Source organism: Branchiostoma belcheri, unplaced genomic scaffold, assembly GCF_001625305.1.
Source record: "Branchiostoma belcheri isolate BF01 breed outbred unplaced genomic scaffold, Haploidv18h27 scaffold109, whole genome shotgun sequence".
NCBI lineage: Eukaryota > Metazoa > Chordata > Leptocardii > Amphioxiformes > Branchiostomatidae > Branchiostoma > Branchiostoma belcheri.
In genome coordinates, this window is record NW_017802480.1 from 185,909 (window position 1) to 207,424 (window position 21,516).

The following is a 21,516-nucleotide window of genomic DNA, read 5'->3' on the forward strand; positions in this document are numbered from 1 at the left end:
GTTGTGTTTGTTTGTGTGTTTGTGTGTGTGTGTGTGTGTTTGTGTGTTTGTGTTGTGTTTGTGTGTGGGAGTGTGTGTTTGTGTGTGTGTGTTGTGTGTGAGTGTGCCTGTGTGTGTGTGTGTGTGTGCATGCATGCGTGCGTGCACGTGCGTGTGTGTGTGTGTGTGTGTGTGCGCGCGCGCGCGCGCGCGTGTGTGTGTATTTTCAATGGAGTGCCGTTCATTGAAGAATCTGTATGCAGTCTATGAGATATTGAGAGTATTCCTTGTGGCAAGTGTTTATGTCCTTCTAACGGAAGTCGTTTTTGCTCCAGCTACATGTACTGGACGTCCAATCTGAGCCCAGCGAAGATAGAACGGGCTGCAATGGACGGGACTGGCAGAGAAACACTGGTCAACACAGGACTAAAATTTCCAAGAGGACTGGCCATTGACAAACAGGGTATTCAATTCTGACAGTCAATTCAAACACACTTTATGACTGTAAATCGTAAATCCCTCTACAGTCTTTTTAAGACATATGATTATTAGCAGTTAATAATATATATTTCTAGGAGGAAGTATTGTTTTTGGGTGGTGTTGTTTCAGAGGGAGTTTTTATGTATGTTTTTCCTGAGCAGCGGGGATTAAAAATGGGTGGGAAGTGATAGAGTTTCAGTAGATTGACAGGGTTGTAACCAGCTGGTATGACCAGGTGGTAGGATGCATACTAGTCTTGTAAATAATAAATGTTATATTTTTTTATGTAGGGCAAATGCTGTATTGGTGCGATGGCGACTTTCACCAAATAATGAGATCGGATCTACAAGGAAACAATCCCACGGTTGTGTTCAGCCCCACAAACGAACAGCTCTACTTTTTCGGCATCGTGGTGGAGGACTCATACATATACTGGACGGCATGGGCATTGACCCACATAACAAGGTGACATGTGTACTAATGACAAAATGATGAAAATGATATACCAACTATCATAACATGAAACTAGAGTTCCACGATCTCATACCTTCGCCAAATGATGTTAGCCTTTATGAGTAAGAAATTATAGATTAATCCCCCTGATCGTGCAAATAGGATTCTATATTTGCATCAATTATATCTGTTGATCATATTCTACACCAGAAGACAGTCTTATCTTATCAAAGAATGCCATTATTATATAGCATTTCCTCATAAATTATGCAAATGAGGTCCTTATTTGAATAAGTTATGTTTAATTATGTTCACCTTCACATAACTTTCAAATATCCTAAGTATGAAATTCCAGGCAGTTACCACTACGTAAATATAACATTTTCTCATTAATTATGCAAATTAAGTCTTCATTTGTATAATCGATATCTGCCTGTATTTCTGCCGTTCTTGATTACATATGTCACAAGCTTGAATAGCCCTATCATGGAATGCAGCTGATTTATAGAATTTCCTCATTAATTATGCAAATTACATTATTATATGCATAATTATAATATAATTATGTTAAGCATCACTTCAGCTACCTACATGCCAAAAATCACGACGATCCATCAATCGGTTCTAGAGTTATCCGCCTTTAAATATTTTTCAACTAACGCCCCTGCAGTTCCAGAGCAAGCCGCTAGGGAGGCCAAACTCACATCACTTCTTCCCCAGCACAAGAGCTACCTACCATCCAAATTTCGTCACCCTAGCATGTCTAGATCACGAGATATCAAAACCGGAATTTCAGCTGCAGTACCATAACAAGCCGCTAGGGGGCCCAAAATTTAATCAGTTCCACATCTCATGAAGTCCTATTCACCTACCAAATATCAAGAAAATCCATTTTAGCCTTCTTGAGTTATCGTGCTGATACACACACACACACACACAGACACACGAACGCCTACGAAAACATAACCTTCTTGGCGAAGGTAATAAGAGATTTCAGAATTCCAAGAAGTATTTTGGCCGCCGTGAATGCATTGGAGCTCTCCTAAAGCAGCGCCACACAAAACAATACTTCCTTCCCAGAAGTAACAATACGATATATCTTTTCCACCAATCACAGACTCTCAATTGACGTAGACATAACAATGTTGCCTTCTATCAATAGTAGTAAAATACATACGGCATATACGTTTAAAGCAGACTCAAATTCTATCAAATCTTATGCATCATTAGTATGTTTTCTTTCCTGTAGGACTCCTAAGGACCCATCGGCGCAGGGACAGATTTTACCTATCGGTGGTGGTTTCCGGCAAATGATGGACCTGCACCTTCACAACCCTGATGCTGTGGCAGATATTTCTAACGGTAATGGTGGTAATAAATATCTCATTTTCCGATCTATATGATGTCCTCCTGGTTTTGCATCCAGAACCGTGCCTATCTAGTTCTATGCCTGAATGTGTCAGGGTTAGGATCACGCTGGTGTGTTACGCCGAAAGGCGGTTATACCGGCTATACAGATACAGATACAGATACAGATACGCACGGTTCTTGAAAGTCTTGGCTTATCGAAAAACGTAGATGCCTCAGGTGCGGTTCTGGATAATCTTTATGACCATCCATAACCGTGCCTGAGCATGGCTCGGGGTAAAGCACACGCGGTTCTTGATACAACAGCTGCAGGGCCTATCTTTTAACCCTTCCATTCTACTCTAGGTCTTCATTTACGCAACTTCACAGAAAAACAGCGAATGGAGGAAAGTGTTTTGGTTACATTGTTTACTTTTTTTCCTAGCCTGTACGACAGCTAACGGAGGCTGTTCTCACCTGTGCCTTGCGCGACCCGGAGGCAGGACGTGCGCGTGTGACGATGACTGGACCCTGCAACAGGACGGGACCACCTGTCAACTCAGAGGTATAGACCCTTTTCTCACTAGGACAAAAAGTGTCCAGATCCAATCGATTAGCGACCGGTTTCGATCCGACTTCGGTCCGGTCAACTTTACTTCAGTGGGAACGCTCCCGATCCGGTACAGAAACGATCCTGACATGAACTGGCCATGGAGGTAAAAAAATCACAACTGATCAAGAAGCTTACAAGCTCCTTGATTCTGCATAATATGCTGTGTAATTTGATTTGATTTATTAGGCTGTATATGCACTTCGTAATGTTGCCATGGCTCTTAGACTCCTTTGAATGGAAATGCTTTCTAAAAGAGTTCTTAACCTTTTTCAGATGTCCCCACTCCAACGTCAGACTTCCTCTTGGTAGCCGACAGCCAGCTTAACGCCATCTTTCAAATCAACGTCACTTCCGGGGCAAAGGTCAACCTTCCACTGGGACATCTCGTACATCCGGTTGCCCTTGACTACGACCCTGAGACCGACTACGTCTACTGGGCCGACCCTCTACACAGAAAGATATCACGGGTACATCGAAACGGATCCGGAAGCGTAGAAGACGTTGCTACCGATGGTGTCCTCTGTAAGTGACCAATACTCATTTCTATCTTGCCTGACATTATTGTCAACAAAGGTGTAACATTTTCAAATACCAGAGCATTCTTTTAATTTCACTGTCTTCAAAGTTATTTGCGTATATGAGCAATACGTGGTGGTTCATTTCCGTGCTTGCAAGTTCCCGGCAGTAGGTACTCACTCGAGAGCACCTTCTGCCGGGAACTTGCGAGACTGTGATCTCCCGTGAACTTGCGAGACTGTGCTCTCGCGTGAATTTGCGAGACTATGGTCTCACTTGCTACATGTACACGAAAATGTTAACTGGAGATGGCCAAAACATCAGAAACAGAAAATTAGTTATGTTTGTAAGGTTCTGTAGGAAGCCTATTAAAACTCCACTCACGCATTTTTAAATTCCAAATCTTTATTTCTTCATCTTTTAGCACCTTTAGGCCTGGCTCTGGATTTGGTCGGAGGGAACATCTACTGGACAGATTCTGGACGTGACGTCATCTCAGTTGCAAAGCTTGATGGGATGTTTGCCAAGGATCTTATTTCAGAGCAGCTCGACCAACCACATGGACTCGTGCTGGACCCACAGAATGGGTAAGTACTCATTGTTTCTTATATTCTAATTTCCAAAATATAAAAATAAAAGCGAAGGAATGTTCACTGAGACACCGTACTCATTCGGATACATGCTGAGTCACCTCCAGGCTTCAACTCCCCATCAATCATCTGTCAAAATCACCTCCCATCCATGAGGCACTTCGGAAAAAAAACAGAGACACAGAATCCTTCAGCTCAGCCACTAAAACAATATATACCTACGTAAGAAGATAACAACCAATGATGCTGGCTAACTGTTGCGTCACTGTAATCTCCAAGCAGATCATACGGTAGCAAGACAGTATCCATTGACCAAGGGGGTATCTTCGCTGGCTAACGGACACTCCTCTGGCCAATGGACACTGTCTTGCCAACGTATGATCTGCTCGGAGATAAGCGTCACTGTTTTCGCTTCTAAAGGTACATGTACTGGGCTGACTGGGGCTCCCAACCAAAGATAGAGCGGGCCGCTATGGACGGAACGGGAAGGGTAACGCTGGTCTACGAGAATCTACAACACCCAACCGGCCTGGCGATAGATCTAACTGGTAAGTATTGTAGATAATATAGATAAGACCTAGAACTAAAAACAAGCTCAGGGGAATAGTGGTTACCAACAACATTTCGACCTGTTCCCTGGTCATTCTCAAATGGAAACAACCCAAAGTCACGTGGAAGTTTGACGTCAGCAACGGGTCAAAGGTGCCAGGCAATCAGTGTCGTCCCCCGTCTCGGTCGAGGGATTGCGTTCATACGATTTGTGCTGTGATCTGGGCAACTTCAAAGAAAATCCTAGCGTATCAAAGTATAAAAGCATCGGCTGGATCTAAAGACTTAAGAGTTAAGACACGTACCCAGTAATACACGAAGCTATTTTTTAATGACATATTGTTCTTATTATCCAGAACAACGCCTATATTGGTGTGACTCGGGTCAATATAAAATCGAGAGCATTGACCTGTCCAGTGGCGCACGGAGTCTCCTCAAACAACGGACTGAAGTCACCTCCTTCTTCGACATCGCTGTTGACGACTCTTACGTGTACTGGTCAGCTTGGAATATCCCCAGAATCGCCAGGTACAGTAAACAGCTTCTATTCTTAACTACATTAGCTAGATACACAGAACACAGAAGAAAGTTCACAGAACAATACGACAATAATTAATTCATTGACGGAAGTATTGTTTTGGGCATGGGTGGCTCTCTGTGAATTTGTCCTCCTATTTGTCGCTCATGAACCAAACACAATACGAAAGTACTAAAGCTTTTCCCCATTTTTTAATTTTTTTTTTATTCAGGATAGTAAAGGATGGTCTTCCGAGGGAGGAAACGGTCTCCGAAGGATTCGGGAGTCCGAAGGGGATGCACGTGCAGAAAGTACCCTCGGTGCAAAGGGAAACGAACGGTATGAACAGACACTGAGACACAAAAAGTTCTTCTCTCTCTGTCTCTGTCTCTCTCTGTCTCTCTCTCTCTCTCTCTGTCTCTCTTTTTTTTTCAAATTTTGTTTTACATGGTAAGTAAATAATTGACGAAATAAAGCACATAAATTATAAAATACAATCTGTTATCAGCCTGCACGACAGGGAATGGCGGGTGCCAACAGTTGTGCCTGGTTTGCCCCGGAGGGAGGACGTGCGCTTGTCAGAACGGCGAGACGCTTGCAGGGGATGGGCTGTCCTGCAGACTGTCAGGTTAGTGATGCTCATATCACTGGAGAGTGAGGTATCTTTACGTCCGTAAGGGAGGTTGAACTCCAACGACGGCATTGCGTTGGGTTGTGTTTTGGTGTCTGCACGGTCCTTTGATTGATCATCAAGTTTGTTAGCTAACAATAGCTTTATTGCACAACAATTGTACAGGGTGCAAAGTATGGTATCTACTGGTACAAAACTACAAATCTGTAAGGCTAACCTACTTGATACAAGAGTGTGTAGTTGGTATGGGATGGGAATGAGATTTTACAATCATTGAAGGAATTTCAAACATCTAGACAATCTTTGATATACATCCCTATATGTATACCATGTAGGGTATACATACCCTTATCACATGTACTTCAATTCGCTAGTCAAATCCTGGTATTAAGGCTGATAGTAAGTGTATTTACGTATATTAACATATTCAAGACATACAATCCAAAATTGACATTCATCCTCAATTGATATGATATTCGATCCCATTCCTGTACAGGTGTTTCTACGACAACCCAACCAATCAAAAGCACCCTACCGTACATTACGAGTCCCAGCCAATCAGATGGCCTGTCCCTCGCCATTAAGGTCGGGATAGCAGTTTCTGGGTTCGCGCTGTTCATTGTCATCACTGCTGCCATTGGTGGATTCCACTGTTTTAAGAAGTGGCGTCAGAATCGAGCAGCCAATCGCGAGAACCAGTATCCCGTGGACAATCCGGCATTCGACGATGAAATCTATGATGGTAAAGTATCAAACTTTTTTGAGTTTCGGACAGAAGTATTGTTTTGGGCGCCGGTTTAGGGGAAGTTTGTATGTTTGGGTCCCAGCTTTCGACGATGAAATCTACGATGGTGAAGTATCTTAATTTTGGAAGTATTGTTTGGGGTGGCGTTGGTTTAGGAGTATGTATGTTTGGATTCCAAAATTGGAAGGACGGTGTAATGTTTGACTAGGACACATCATACAAACCTATGGAAGTGAGTGGGTGGAGATTGGGTTTCATTTGATTGACAGTGTTGTGACCCGGTATGCCATGTGTCGTAGCTTGTGGCCACCAGGAATGTGTACTGTGTAATCACGGTATGAAATATATATCATGGTGTAATAGCGGAGTACGTTTCGTCATATAAACGTTTGAGTAACAATCCATTCTATGATTTACTAGTAATCATATCTACAATTTTGCAACTTTTTCGCTGTTTCAGATATATTTTGAATATCTTTTATTACAGTGATACAAGACGAAGGGTTCATCAGTGTAGCTGCTTTCCCACCACCGGTTCCCCCACCTCTGAACCGCAACGAAAACGACTACATTGGCGTCAAAGGTATAAATAACCCCAGCGGCTACGAGGTCCCGTCAACCTTAAAACGAGCGACCCCTACCGATCCGATCAAGAACCACAACCACAAGCCTGCCGGTGACACGCCTGATGATGATGATGATCACGATGACAACGAGTACTTGGACCTGAACGGGATGGCTGCAAAAGACCGAACACCGGCGCCGTTTGCAGGTTCCGTCAAGAACTGCATCTACAAGCCTAGCCGTCTACCTGGCGACGATGATACCGGATACGACTACACCTATCCGGATCGGAAAACCGTCGACCCGTACCAGCGCCTAGGCGGCTCCTACCAACAACACCACGAGTACCAAGGCCTCCGCAACAAGGGTAAAACCCAAGGCAACGACTACACCCATCCCCAGACCGACCCGTACCATCCTCTGGGTGGGTCCTATGAACGCCACAGTGTGTACCAAGGCTTGCGCAAGAAAAGTGAGAACGACCCACCGCCGAAGTACACCGACTTGGCCCACTACTTTCAGCCTAACGTGGTCGACCTTCCGGATCCGGATTACAACCATAAGCTGTAAAGGTCCTAACTGAGTGCTGTAGTGAATATTTCTATCTCACCGAGTGAGAAGTTTTGTTTCTGATACCAAGACTTCATCAAAATTATGAAATTATGGCAGTATATTGAAAAGCGCCCCACGGGCGATATGTATCCCCCTGGTTAAATAAATAAAAACAAACAAACAAACAAACATATCATGCAAACAAAAACCCTAACAGCAACCACCGTCGCCATTGCAATGTATGTTTTCATTGCCAGTCTTCTTGTTTTTGATTTATGTGGTATTCTAAGGGAATGAAAACAGTGCAACATTGAACTTCACTGTAAAACAATTCTGACGGCTACAATATATGCTTTCTCTTAATTTAATTTCTAAAATGCCATTTTATTCAAGGATCAAAATAGGAATACACGAGTCACGTTATGACATAGCATAAATAGCATGTTAACAGTACTAACCAGTAAGTATAGTAACTACACAAGGATATTACGCTAAATTATATATAAAAGGAATCATTTGAAGAACTAGTTAAATTTCTTAACAGACAATTGCAATCACTTTGCCATCAGTACATATGACCTCCTACATTAAGTCATTATCTTTTATCGCTTGTAAATATTCTGGTTATCTTATCTTAAACTGCTAATGCTCAAATTGATGTATATTTTACTTAAACTTATTATGCAAGAGGACAGTTTTAACATACATAGTACAAGTTTAAAACATTACAGCATACATGATGCAGTATTTCAAGACTGTCGCATAATGTACATAGTCAATAAAAAGTTCTCACAGTAAAAATTAGACAACGCAGACTGACGTTTTTTACATTCATGTACAAACTTTCAGAAGTCTGATGGCGCCCTTGACGAATGAAAACTTGGTAAGGACCACAATCGCGACTTCTAGCGACTTTGTTGACATCAGCAACAAAGATTTTCTATTATAATACAAGTACGATAAGGCGGATTTGATTAAATAGGCTGTACAACCGCGGAATGCGCCCGTTTTCCAACAACTACCATAAACATAATATAGAACGGTTTTATATGCTAGAAAAGCGCCCAGATGCTGTTGATACTATGCGTTCCATGCACAGATGTATGTCACGTGATCTGAGAAAACCGGTTGGGCTCAGTCATTCGCGCCCTCGGGGAATATTCTGCACAAAACTTGCTCCGATTTGTTTGACGGATTCGTATTTTGATAGACTTTCCATTAATTTTGGGACTGTTGCAGCACTATAAATCCTTTATCTATTACATCCTAGAACCATACATCCCAACGTAATACCATAAATTAGCGATTTATGAGTAAATATTCGAGAAAATAACTCCAGGTGTTGTTTTAACCGACCTTGCGCGAGAAAGGCAGTTGAATAGGCAGATGTCAAAGGTCTGCTAGTTTTACTCTAATAAGCCGTAAATACTTGGTGAAAGTGGGTGTGCATGGCGGTCACAGAAAGGTGAGTTGGCTTTTAGTTCATGAACTGTAAGTTTATCTGTTTGTTTGTTTGTTTATTTGTTTGTGGCTATGAGCTGTCAGTAGTCTAGTTGATTAACTGTGCTATCAGTAACTTAGTGAAGCATTTGGAAAAGTGGTATGGCCGGGGAGGGGGGTGTATAAGACGTTGAGGGGTCATTGAACGTGGTTGGTACATTGAAAAGATGTTTCAGAGACTCAAATAAATACTGTAGTTGGAGGATTCAATACCACAGCAAAGTTTATGCCACAGCGTTTTTTTACGTTAAGAGCATAACATTAGGTTTGTCCTATAGTGACTGTGACACAGTATACTTAACTGAAGGCTGAATAAGGACACAGTTAACACGATAGTATAATGTACCATCCCGGTGCCTCCAGAGATTGTTGCTTGTATATATATAGCAAGGACATTATACAGATACTGTCCTTGCTTGTAGCTAGTCAAGTTTGACTAATTTATGTTAGAATTTTACCGCTGATCAGTTAGTTCTACCAAGGATATTCGTCGTGTTAAAGTGAGACTGGTAGTAGGAACACAAGTAAATCACAAGAAAGACATACCAAGTAAATCACGTTATGCTCCAGGGCGAATGACACTGTGTTTGCATACCGGTCGTGGGGACATCTAGAAGGTCATATTGTTATAATAACCTGCAGTTTCTTTACAGAAGGTGGATGTATACATAAAGAACACGTGGGTTAAGGGCGCTATACAGAGCTAGAGAGAACCGTCCCTGTCATGGCGGACACAGAAGAACCCACACCGCCCCCTCAGCCCGACCCGGCTAAAGACGACTCCGCTGTAGTACCCATGGAACCTGCTGCGGCTGATGTAAGTACAGAATCACATCTATGTCAGGGTTAGCTTAATATATTGATGATAAACAAAGATATCTACAGCTAATGAGATAATGTCTAGACGTTAAAAATTCCGTCAATGATCATAAAAAAAAGCTTATTCCTATCCCATACACTGCATTCCGTAGGTTAACCTTATGAAAGTGCAATAAATATTACTGTTATTACTGTTATAATGAATAGAGGGATAACGTTACATGATGTGTCAGAATAAATTCCAGTAGGATATAAGCAAATAATTTGGAGCACACAGCATATAGCTAGCATTTGTTTTATATCTAAAGCCTGGCATATATCATAATCTAAAAATGACGGTTACCGATTCTACTTCGAGTTGGGATTTGGTGTAACGTTACATTAGGGAGTTACTGTAAAGTGTAAGAGAATGAAATATTTCCCCACGTTGTTTCTAAATCTGATATGAATAAAGTCTACCCTTAGGTGAAGAATAGACTCGTGTTTGTCACGAGAGTTTTAAGTTAAGCAATGCAGCATGACCGACCCAGTAGGGCGTAACTCCTGAAGTTCAACGGTTCAATGTGTACACTATTCTTGTCATCAAGTCATGCGTAAGCGTGTCAAAGTTGAAAGGTCATTTACCAACGCAACTTTGCTTCGTGGCAACCGGGTAAGTGTCCAAATATTGTCTCACGTTCACTGTCGTCCTCCCTTCCGTCTCAATGGAGAATCATTTCTAAGATATAGTTTGAATGTCAAGCAAACATACATCTTTAAGACTTTTTGTAGTGACTGGCTTAGAGTGCACTTGACTCGGCGCCTTAGAAAAAGATGGCGAAGATGTCTACATTCCACAGAGCAGTAGTGGAGAGTAAGAAAACCTTAAAACTCCGTTCCAGTCTTCCACGGAAAGAATTGCCAGGCCCATCAAGTATATGTATATGTTTAGAAGACACTCGGATTCCTCTGAAACCCTATACTATTGCCTACTCTTGCCTGTAAGGTCGCTTGTCTCATTGAGTGGAATGCTACAGATATAGTTTTCTTTGGCTACGTCCGTGTGTATAGTACTATGTCTGTGTGTGTGTGCAGGTAGTCGGGCATTTCTTAGCTCAAACCCAGCTAGGTTCTACTAGACTGTTTTGAATTATAGCAGAGTAGGTGATATAGTATGAGACGTGACATCCTGAGTCTATACATGTATCAGGTTTCTACTAACGAAGCTGGACATTATCATCATTAAAATACATTATGCTATATATAAAGTACCCAGTACCGGTGTACAATGTCATCATGACATCATGACTGTCTTAGTGGTTTGCCGCTCTACTGACGAAGACATTCAAAATGGCGGTGTCAGAAATACTTACGGTGTCAAAAATACAGTACATGTGACCTCGTGACAAAAACGGTTTTCCCGATCTCTAAGGTCATACATCGTGACGTATTCAGCATGTGCGCAGAGCACGTGACTATTGAGGGCGTCAACCGTTAACGTTACCTGTGACTGACATGGTCACAGAAAATTGAACATGAATGGTTTCTATAGGGAAATTGCTTTTTGGCCTCTGCCCATACCTTGGAAGACTTAACCGTAGTATCATAGCTGCTCATTATAGAAAGTTTATTGCAAATACTTGCCCGAGGGCTAATTGCAGTTACAAACAACATAGAAAGAAAATACAGTGATATGTGAGACTATATCTACTTCTAACATTATACTATTTGATACAACATGACATGACACTAGTTTTACTGGGTTTGACTTCTTCTTTTTAGGCAATGGAAGACGAATTTACCACTTCTTCTATAATATGTGGGTTCTTTGACTTTAGTAGTAAGCCATCGATGTCTATAAATAATCTTTCTGGGTGTTACATTGACGACCAATTTTCCCATGTGTATTTACAGCCCTCCACTAGTGCCGCCATGGACAAAGCCCTGCTGGCAGACGACGCCGACGCCGTGCAGAAGGAGCTGGACGGTGGACTGGAGCTGTCGAAATACCTCAACCGGGAGACGCTAGAAAAATTATACAAACAGGTACTAGTATATGTTCTAAATAGTATACATGTACGTCCATGAATGGGAAATATTGGTGAGATTGTACTGGCGAGACGTATATTTTTTTAAATAATAGTACAAAGAAATTAGTACAATTTCCAGCTTTGCGATGAAACTATTCACTTTCATGTAAACACAAAACAGATAAAAGTATTGTATAGCAAACCCTATGCAGTATAAAAAGTCAGTTTGACGGAGGCTTGGCGCACTTAGCCCCTACCAGACTTCGGTGCGGCAAACTGTACTCTCCAGCTGACCAACCCCTTTTGCATGTTTCTCTCTGTTTTGGCCAATTTCTACTCTTTCCAGCCGCCTCCCGAAGCCTGGAAGAAGCTATGGTCCCACTCCTTAAGCTAACGATATGGTATATCACCCAGTAAGGAGCGGTTACCCTGACCAATAAGGTCAAACCCGATCACAATGATGAAAGGCGTAGTACACATTGTGAGCTTTCCGTCCCATGCAGGCGTTAGAAGATGCGTCTGCAGAGCAGAAGGAGAGTATGGTCTACACCAACATGGTCAACAGGTTCATAGTTCAGGGAAAATACGAGGGGCACAGTTTTCTCCATATCCTGGGAGAAATCATGTCACACGATCTCATAGACGACTACGAAATACCCAACATCTAGTAAGTATGTTAACTTGATACTATGGCTAATACCAGTTAAACGTTGATGGTTTATGTTTCACACCAAGACTAGACAGTACACTCTCCTGGCGACTTCATACAACATCTTACCACCCAGGGCATACCGGGTCACAACCCTGTTAATCAACTGAAACCCAATCTCCGCCCACTCACTTCTAATTCGTACAGCTCAGGACAAGATTACATACAAACTATCCTTAAACCAGTGCGCTTAAAACAATACTTCCGTCCCTGAAGTAAAAAAAAAAATACTACAAATATAACATAAATGAAGCATGTTTAAAATGAAATGCACAATTCAAATAAATTTGTAAAACTTATCATAAAGATAAGAATTTTTTAAGATATCATATTTCCCACATTAGCGCCTATATAGTTAAATTCTCTCTCTATCTCTCTCTCGTTTTCTCTCTCTCTCTCTCTCTGTCAGTCAGTCTCAAAAGACCATGTACGTAACAGTCCTAGTAACAAGACAAATCAGATTTGAGCCTAAAGTCACCATTCATCATCAGCTAAAAACTAGTAATTTGATCACATAATTTTACAGTGATGATAAGAAGGCAGACCGCCCGCTGGACCTGCATGACCTGTTCATCTGGGCTGCCACCACGGGAAGAAGTAAACTCACAAAGCTCTTCTGGAACATCGACTCAGATCAAATAGGTGAAAAAAAAACTTCAAACATTAAGCGATGAAATATGGATGTAAGTTATGATAATGATTGAGAAAACATCTGCTGAACAGGGACGGTCGCATGATTTTTTTGGGGGTGGGGGGTGACTTCTGTGCACGCATAACACTCTGTACATATATTAAATCATCATTAACTCCGATAGCAATCTTGGCATCCTTTACAAAACATGTAGCTAGTACATGTAATACATTTAGCTGCGGTCAAGACCCTTACTAGTGTTTTGCCGTTCCCACAGTTTCAGGTCTAATTGCGTGTATGATGTTTACTTTCACCGCCAAACACCTTCCGGACGACATCTACCATGCCGATTTACGGGAAGACCTCTTCAAACAGTCAACGTAAGACACTATCCCTGTCTTCACTATCATCTATTGCATATTACCCTGAAAAGAATTTCCTGACGATCATTTTCTAATCCAATCATTTTGATAGCGTAATACAAAGCACCGATACTTCTGTATCATTACCTTGGACATAGTGTTGTTTTGAGTGAATAAGCTTTGAGTCTGCTTGTTGGTCTGGACAGATCGAGTAGGTTGACAGCATTTGGATGTGGGAAGATTGGCAGGCAGAATGACTGGTGAACATGCATGCCAGACACAGGAAATGCAGAAACATTTTCAGCCTAGGTTGATAGCACGTGGGTGGGGAAGATTGACAGCCAAGCAGAATGACTGGTTAAAATGTCAGACACAAGAACTACAGAGACATTCATAAACTTGGTTGACAGCACGCGGGTGGGTAGTCAAAGGGCACACCGAATGACAGACGCAGGAAATGGTGTGAAAGTCTACAATCTCCAATTTCTTTATTTGCTATTTACAGGGAGTACCAACAGATGTCTCTGTTCGTGATTAAGGAGTGCTACCGGCTGGACAAGAAGGGGACGTCTGACATCCTGGTGAAGCAGCGGCAGAAGTGGGGGGACATCGCGCCGCTGGACGCCATCGACATGGCGGAGGACATGGAGGTCATGAGCCACGCCGCCTGCCAGTTCACTCTGGATAACATCTGGACAGGCAGGATGGCCAGCCACACGCCCACGTGGAAGGTAAGGCTAAGGTCTTGTCGTACAATCACTCTAAGATCGCCGTAGGATCGTAAACTCTCTTGGTGGTTGGTTCTGTGACAGTCACCTGCCAGTTCACGCTGGATAACATCTGGACAGGCAGGATGGCCAGCCACACGCCCACGTGGAAGGTAAGGACATGTTCACGTCTGTTGCGCGGTCGCTCTAAGATCATCGTAAGATCGCCGTACGATCGTAAACTACTAGTACCTAGGTAGTTGGTCATGAGCCACGCCGCCTGCCAGTTCACGCTGGATAACATCTGGACGGGCAGGATGGCCAGCCACACGCCTACATGGAAGGTAATTCTAAGGTCTTGTCGTACGATCGCTCCAAGATCGCCGTAAGATCTTTGTCGGTGGTTGGTTCTGTGACAGTCGCCTGCCAGTTCACTCTGGATAACATCTGGACGGGCAGGATGGCCAGCCACACGCCTACATGGAAAGTAAGGACATATGTCGTACAATCACTCTATAGGATCGTAAACTTTCTTGGTGGTTGGTTCTGTGACATCCGCCTGTCAGTTCACTCTGGATAACATCTGGACAGGCAGGATGGCCAGCCACACGCCTACATGGAAGGTAAGCGCAAGATCAAGGTCACATATGTCGTGCGATCTCTCCAAGATCGCTCAAAGATCGCCGTACGATCGTGGTTGGCTCTGTGACAGCCACCTGCCAGTTCACGCTGGATAACATCTGGACGGGCAGGATGGCCAGCCACACGCCCACGTGGAAGGTAACGGCACGGCCACATCTGTGTCTGTATAGCTGGTATAACTGTCCTTCGTCCTAATTCCCCAGCTTCGTAGGCACGCGGCGAGGCGGCAGCTAGCTATGGTACACCGAATGACCTGTTACACCCGATCTTTGCACTGTAGCACACGATCGAAAACTACCTTAACATAGTCGCCCATGTGTCGTACAAAATTCAGCAATCATTTTTCCAAGAAAGCTGGCTTTATTTAGTTGTTGGTTCTGCGACAGCCTGTTCTTTAATACTTGCGTTTTATAACGAGTTTTGCTCGGTGGAAAGCCACAAGGGCCACGTTTGGACGCTAAATTAATGCACACTGAAGCAACATCTTTTCTCCCTGTTGTCCTCAGATTGTAGCTGCTATGATTTTCCCGCCGTTGTTGTTCATCATTGAGTACGTCGGTGACGAGGATCCGACACACGAGCACGAAGACGGCCCGTCCATACTGGACAAGGTCACGTTCTACTACACAGCACCCATCACCAAGTTCATGTACAGTGTGGTGAGAACAGCCTTGTGATTCTGATTTCAATGCATGTTATTGATAAGCTTAAGTGTGTACAAGAATATACATGTACATATAGCTAGAGATCTGGGAACACAAACCTTCGCAAAGTAAAGAAGTTTATTACCTACATGAAAACGAAAGTATTGTTCTTGGTCTTCCTGTGTGTGTGTGTGTGTGTGTGTGTGTGTGTGTGTGTGTGTGTGTGTGTGTGTGTGTACATGTATTTGAGTGTTTGTGTGTGTGTGTGTGTGTGTGTGTGTGTGTGTGAGTGAGTGTGTGTGTTTGTGTATGTGTATGTGTGTATGTGAGTTTTTGTGTGTGTGTATGTGAGTGTTTGTGTATGTGTGTGTGTGTATGTGAGTGTTTGTGTATGTGTGTGTGTGTGTTTGTGTGTATGTGAGTGTGTGTGTGTGTTTGTGTGTGTGTGTGTGTAGGGTGAGTGTGCACGTGTTTGTGTATGTTTGTCTATGTAATGGTTCACTAGGATGTCTTACCGTCATCATCGGCGTATAACTCTTCCCTTTCCCCCAGGTTGGCGCAGGTGTGATGATCCAGACCTGGATCTCCAACCCGTGGAACGTTCTGGACATCTTCATCGTCGCGCTGTTCGAGATCTCCTTCCTGATCCGGCTGTCCCTGGAGCGCGGCTTCGAGAAGACGGATTTCCAGCTGATCCGGATTCTGTACTGCTTCACCCTCATCCTCATCTGTTACCGGACGTTCCCCATGTTCTACCTCAGCAAGACCATGGGACCCAAGATAGTCATGATCTGGAAAATGGTAAGCCTTCATCGCGGGACGGACGCACTGTTTTGGTTGGCACTAGCCCTAATCTGTGCTTTGTTTGTATGTCTGTAAGTGAGTGGTTGGGGATTGGACGCAATATTTTCAGCACCAGAATAACCATCAATGGTATTGGATAATACTGTATGAGAGGATTTGGAATTTCTTTTTTTTTTTCTCAAAAACTCCCCGTAGTTTCCAGCCTGATACCAAAAACGCTTAGCAGTAGAGTCAACTCTCACCCTATCCTCACACTGTTTTATAATTAGTGCATGTTTGCATCGTGCTCTAGTTCTCGACATGATTTTTTTAAACATTGCTGGATTTGTGCATTCCTTTGCGTACCTAAAAAATCTCTCCAAATTTTGTGTTTGTGTTTTATCTGCAGGTGGGTGACGTGATGTTTTTCCTGTGCATCCTGGCCGTGTTTGTGGTGGCGTACGGCGTGCCCAGGCTGGCCCTGACCGAGCCGGACAGCAAGTTCACCCCCGCTTACACGGAGAAGGTGTTCCGTACGCCGTACTGGCAGATGCACGGCGAACTGCTCAACCTGGAGGAGGGGGAGGGGCCGGATCGTAAGTTCTGAGACTTTTTAACCAGGGGTTTAGGCTTAGGCTAAAGCTAAAATGTATGGCATCCAGGGTAAGAGGGTAGATGTGCACACAGAGAAGGTGTTCCGCACCCCGTACTGGCAGATGCACGGGGAACTGTTAAATCTCGAGGAGGGGGAGGGGCCGGATCGTAAGTTTAGATTTTCACTAGCCTAAACGCTGAGTTCTTTACTCTGCAAGCAGAGGTTTAGCTTTCGGCTATAGCTAAAAAGACGCACGCACACATACACATAAACATCGTACTGGCAGATGAACGGCAAACTGCTCAACTTGGAGGAGGGGGAGGGACCGGATCGTAAGTTCTGAGACTCTTTTAAGAGTTAAAACTCTTTAACCAGAGGTTTAGACTTCGGCTAAAGCTAGGAAGACTGGCATTTAGACTAGTACAAATACATGTACACACAGACACACACACAGACACACACACATACATACATACATAAACGCAACCAAAAAAACGACACATCTCTAGAAAATCATTATGGCAGGAATTACTAGTAACAGGTTGAAATGTATCACATGGCAAATAGAGAACATAATAGAAGTGATTGCCACGACTAAATCGTATGATACTGATGGGCATTTTTTCTCCTAATCAGTGCCATGGTATGTGGACTTCATGGAAGCTGGCTACATGCTGCTGGTCAATGTGATGTTACTGAACCTGCTCATTGCTCTCTTCACGTAAGTACTTTATGTTTTAATTTTATCATACCCAGAACGTACGTACAGTTCATACAAGACGCACCCTTGCTATACTTTACTATACCCAAATTGTTTCATATAGTTATTCCATCTACCTCATATCATTTTCCACAATCTATCTCCAGCTTCACCATTGAGCATGTGCAGGAGCATGCGCACCAGTACTGGAGCTACTACCGGTATGACGTGATCCAGGAGTACCATGACCGGCCTCTGGGCCCCGGACCGCTCCTCATCATCGGTCTGGTGTGGAAACTCTGGCAGCACTACGGGGCAGAGAACGGGGAGACAGCCAACAATCCATTCAGTGAGTAACGTTTCTGCTTAGACTGTAAACTATTAGTTAAGCGTTAGTTGACGTTAGTTGAAACCGAGACGGGGGCAGTCATAGACTTCAAGACACATTTGCACCAGTTGTAGAAATTGTGGCAGCACTACGGGGCAGAGAACAGGGAGACGGCAAACAATCCATTCAGTGAGTAACATTAGGGATTATCGGTAGTTGAGTTGTCTCTGTGGTAATACCGTTTCTTGCATGATGCATGCAAAACTGGTGCAATGGCCAAGTGGGTACAGTGTTCGTGAGTTCGCGTCTCGGACGAGTCATTCCTAAGACTTTAAAAATGTTACATACTGCTTTATCTGCTTTTCATAGCACGAAGCATTTGGAAAAGCGCGTGTGTTTGTTAAAAATACCACTACCAGTGGACTTAGTCTAGCTCTCAGATGTAGTGATTGCACAACTGTGTGACCCAAGGGCTACAATAGTATATAGGTGCGGGAAGAAACTTGATTTGTATGGGTGGGGGTGATTTTGACAGTTAATATAATATTAGTTACATCCCTAATCATATAAGTTTATTGCAAATTCATGCCCGGGGGGCTAATTGCAGACAAACATAAAAGAACAATGAAACGTAGTATAAAATAACTAAAATCTACATGATGAAAGGTAGTTGTCTAGAGCTATAGCTATGTCTAAAACTATGTCTAAGGGGTTTGACTTCTCTTTTTTAGACTATGGAAGACGTAATGTCCCACCTTTTCTAAAATTAGTGGGTTTTGGGAAGTTAAAAGAAGAATAGTTTTTTCTTGGTCTGTAAGTTTAGTAAAATTGGGATAAATTGTAGAAGTTTGAATAGTTAACTCATTTCGAGCGTTGCTATGAAAGGAACAATTTGAGATAAAGTGTATTTCGTCTTCCACAGCCTTTGCATTACAATATTTACAAATTCTTTCACATACAGGTAGCCTTCTATACCGGCCTCTCTCTATCTCCAAAGGATGGGCGCTAACTCTAATTTTGCAATATTTGTAATATAATGTAATATTTGAGGTCTAGTGGTCGTTTGGTATCTTAGCTTCTATAGTATCTTAGTATAGAGAGAGATCCAAACAGTTCGATTACTTCTGCTGAGCCGGGTTTATTGATCCGTATGTTAACTCTAAAACAGGTAGATGTGGTCTAATGGTTCACAAGGAGTTTAGCATGTAGTTACACAGAGGGTTACCCATGGTCTAGGATTACACAGATGTGGTACTAGCAGTTATACAATCTACTTATCTACAGAGCTACAACTAGACATGTGCACATACCTTGGATCCAGGTCACGACTGACTTACACAGCGATTGTCTTTCCCAAGCTCAACTCTGTTCACAATAGTCCCTAACCTGATTGGTTGCTCTCACCAACCAATCAGGGCCTACCTAACGCGCAAATATATGCATAATCTCTAAAGTAGTCTTTCCACATGGTCATTTACATATTACCCTAATTATACAAATCATAATAAGTCATAACCGTTACACTATCCCCCTCTTTCCATCAAGCGGACGTCCTCGTCCGCGAACTCATATTACCATATACAGGGGATAGAACATAATAATAAAACAAGGTCAAATATAAACATATCCATTACACAATCAAATATGGCACATAACACGGGATATGACATCAAGGCAACATACACATGAATGTCATCCATCATAATGCATTGTGCTCAAAACCTTTGCTATACACAACACTCAGCTATGTTAAATCTATATATTCCTCGTCGGAGTCAAAGCTGATGAAGTCCTCCAGGCGTGCTGGTCTGCGTCGCTGTCTGCGTGGCCTCCGGTCATCAGCTGCCTGGCTCGTTGAAGGTCTCTCCTGGTCACCAGCGTCAGAGTCGTCAGGGCACGTCCGGAACTCGTCGCTGCCCCCGTCGTCACCGCTCTCTACCCCCCGGTTTGCAGGCTGTCTTCTCGGCTGGACAGGAGCCTTCGGGTGGGTCCATGCGGTCGGGCCGTCATCAGCGTCTGAGTGTCGGTCGGAACCTGAAACAGAACCGGAACAAGTGCCCGGGGAGGACTCCTCCTCGGACGTTACAGGACTTTCTGAAAGGGAAGGGACCGGACGCCGGTTACGGTTAGGGCGGGCGGGGCGGCGAGGGCCATCGTCCCGCGGATTGTAATCCGGGTCCTCCTGCGTGGGAGAGAAAGGGATTAGGTTCTCAAAGTGGACTACCTTCTGCTGTGCCCTTCCTCTCATGCTACGCACTTCGTATGTATCGCCAATACGGCGCACAACCTCAAATGGGCCGTTGTACTTACGCGCCAATTTCCTCGCAAGTCCCTTTCCTACTTGTTTGTTCAGAACAAAGACAGTGTCGCCAATCTCATAGGGCTTGCCATGAACTTTCTTGTCATAGAACTCTTTCTGTCTACACTGCTGTTGTTCGGTTTTGTCCTGTACCAGCTTGACTGTCACCAACCAATCAGGGCCTACCTAACGCGCAAATATATGCATAATCTCTAAAGTAGTCTTTCCACATGGTCATTTACATATTACCCTAATTATACAAATCATAATAAGTCATAACCGTTACACTATCCCCCTCTTTCCATCAAGCGGACGTCCTCGTCCGCGAACTCATATTACCATATACAGGGGATATATATGATTAGGGATGTAACTAAGCCTTATGTTTCCTAAAATTTGTGAAATTTTGCCGTGAACAGGGCGGACGTTCAGCGGTAAGGAAGACACAAATCTACAGGAGCTGGAGAAAAAGGCTGTTTCTAACGTACGGACAAAGTTAGAGAAGGGGATCTACAAGATACAACAACCTGCAGAAGACAGGTAAACCTTCAGCTTTTACTTTTTTACAGCTTTACTCCAGCAAAACTTCGCACATCTATATACGTGTCGCATTTCACGCAGGGCCCCACTGAAAAGCAGTATTACCACTGAGTGGGTTACTCTGGGTAAAATGATGGAAAATAAACTAATAAAAGTAGATATAGTTTGCGTTAATACTATGCACCACGACGGAAAATGGAATAAAAGAATAAATAAGAAAAAGAATAAATTTTACCGCAAAAGATACAATGTTGATTTTCTGCTGTTCTCTCGCAGTCCACCAGAGGACGTTGGAGGTGAACTAAAGTCGCTCGGCGAGAGAATGACGAGTATGGAGGGCGATCTTAAAGCGATAAGGACTCTATTAGAGGATCTTAACAAAAAGTAGAATAGTGCCACAAAGTTTTGTAAACCCCCCCCCCCAACACACCATTGTTGGGTCTGAGAACTTAAAACAGCGAACTAGTATCTTTTTGTACAATTGGTCATCAATATATAGATGTAAAATCCTTGCTAGCTGTGCTATGGTGCTTGCGTTGATAGCTATATAGGGTATGTACATACTTAGCTTCAGCATGAAAAATACCAAATAATTGTTAAGTGAAACGACTATATACAGCATATGCTGTAAATACAGATACAGCATATTCAATTTTTGTCAAACCAATGCCCATTAGAAGTAGTCACTTTTTATGACTATTTGAAAAGTACT

At 43.1% G+C, this 21,516-nt stretch overlaps 2 protein-coding genes and 1 pseudogene across 2 annotated transcripts in view; 2 read left to right on the plus strand and 1 right to left on the minus strand.

The window, feature by feature from the left end:
• LOC109481607 (low-density lipoprotein receptor-related protein 6-like) overlaps positions 1-7,652 on the plus strand; it is an 11,580-nt gene extending 3,928 nt beyond the window's left edge. The window contains exons 4-15 of the mRNA XM_019784193.1: positions 315-442; positions 750-924; positions 2,162-2,274; positions 2,705-2,824; positions 3,146-3,394; positions 3,813-3,975; positions 4,399-4,526; positions 4,884-5,055; positions 5,277-5,383; positions 5,553-5,672; positions 6,172-6,417; positions 6,908-7,652. Coding sequence (XP_019639752.1) covers positions 315-442; positions 750-924; positions 2,162-2,274; positions 2,705-2,824; positions 3,146-3,394; positions 3,813-3,975; positions 4,399-4,526; positions 4,884-5,055; positions 5,277-5,383; positions 5,553-5,672; positions 6,172-6,417; positions 6,908-7,554 — 2,368 coding nt within the window. The 3' untranslated portion in view covers positions 7,555-7,652. The remainder of the gene's footprint in view (positions 1-314; positions 443-749; positions 925-2,161; positions 2,275-2,704; positions 2,825-3,145; positions 3,395-3,812; positions 3,976-4,398; positions 4,527-4,883; positions 5,056-5,276; positions 5,384-5,552; positions 5,673-6,171; positions 6,418-6,907) is intronic.
• Positions 7,653-9,693: 2,041 nt separating this feature from the next.
• Positions 9,694-21,217, plus strand: LOC109481399 (annotated as a pseudogene).
• On the minus strand, positions 19,007-20,429 carry LOC109481388. The gene has a single exon (XM_019783950.1). The coding sequence runs from the start codon at positions 20,211-20,213 to the stop codon at positions 19,710-19,712; it is 504 nt and encodes a 167-aa protein (XP_019639509.1). The 5' UTR covers positions 20,214-20,429; the 3' UTR covers positions 19,007-19,709.
• Positions 21,218-21,516: the final 299 nt, after the last annotated feature.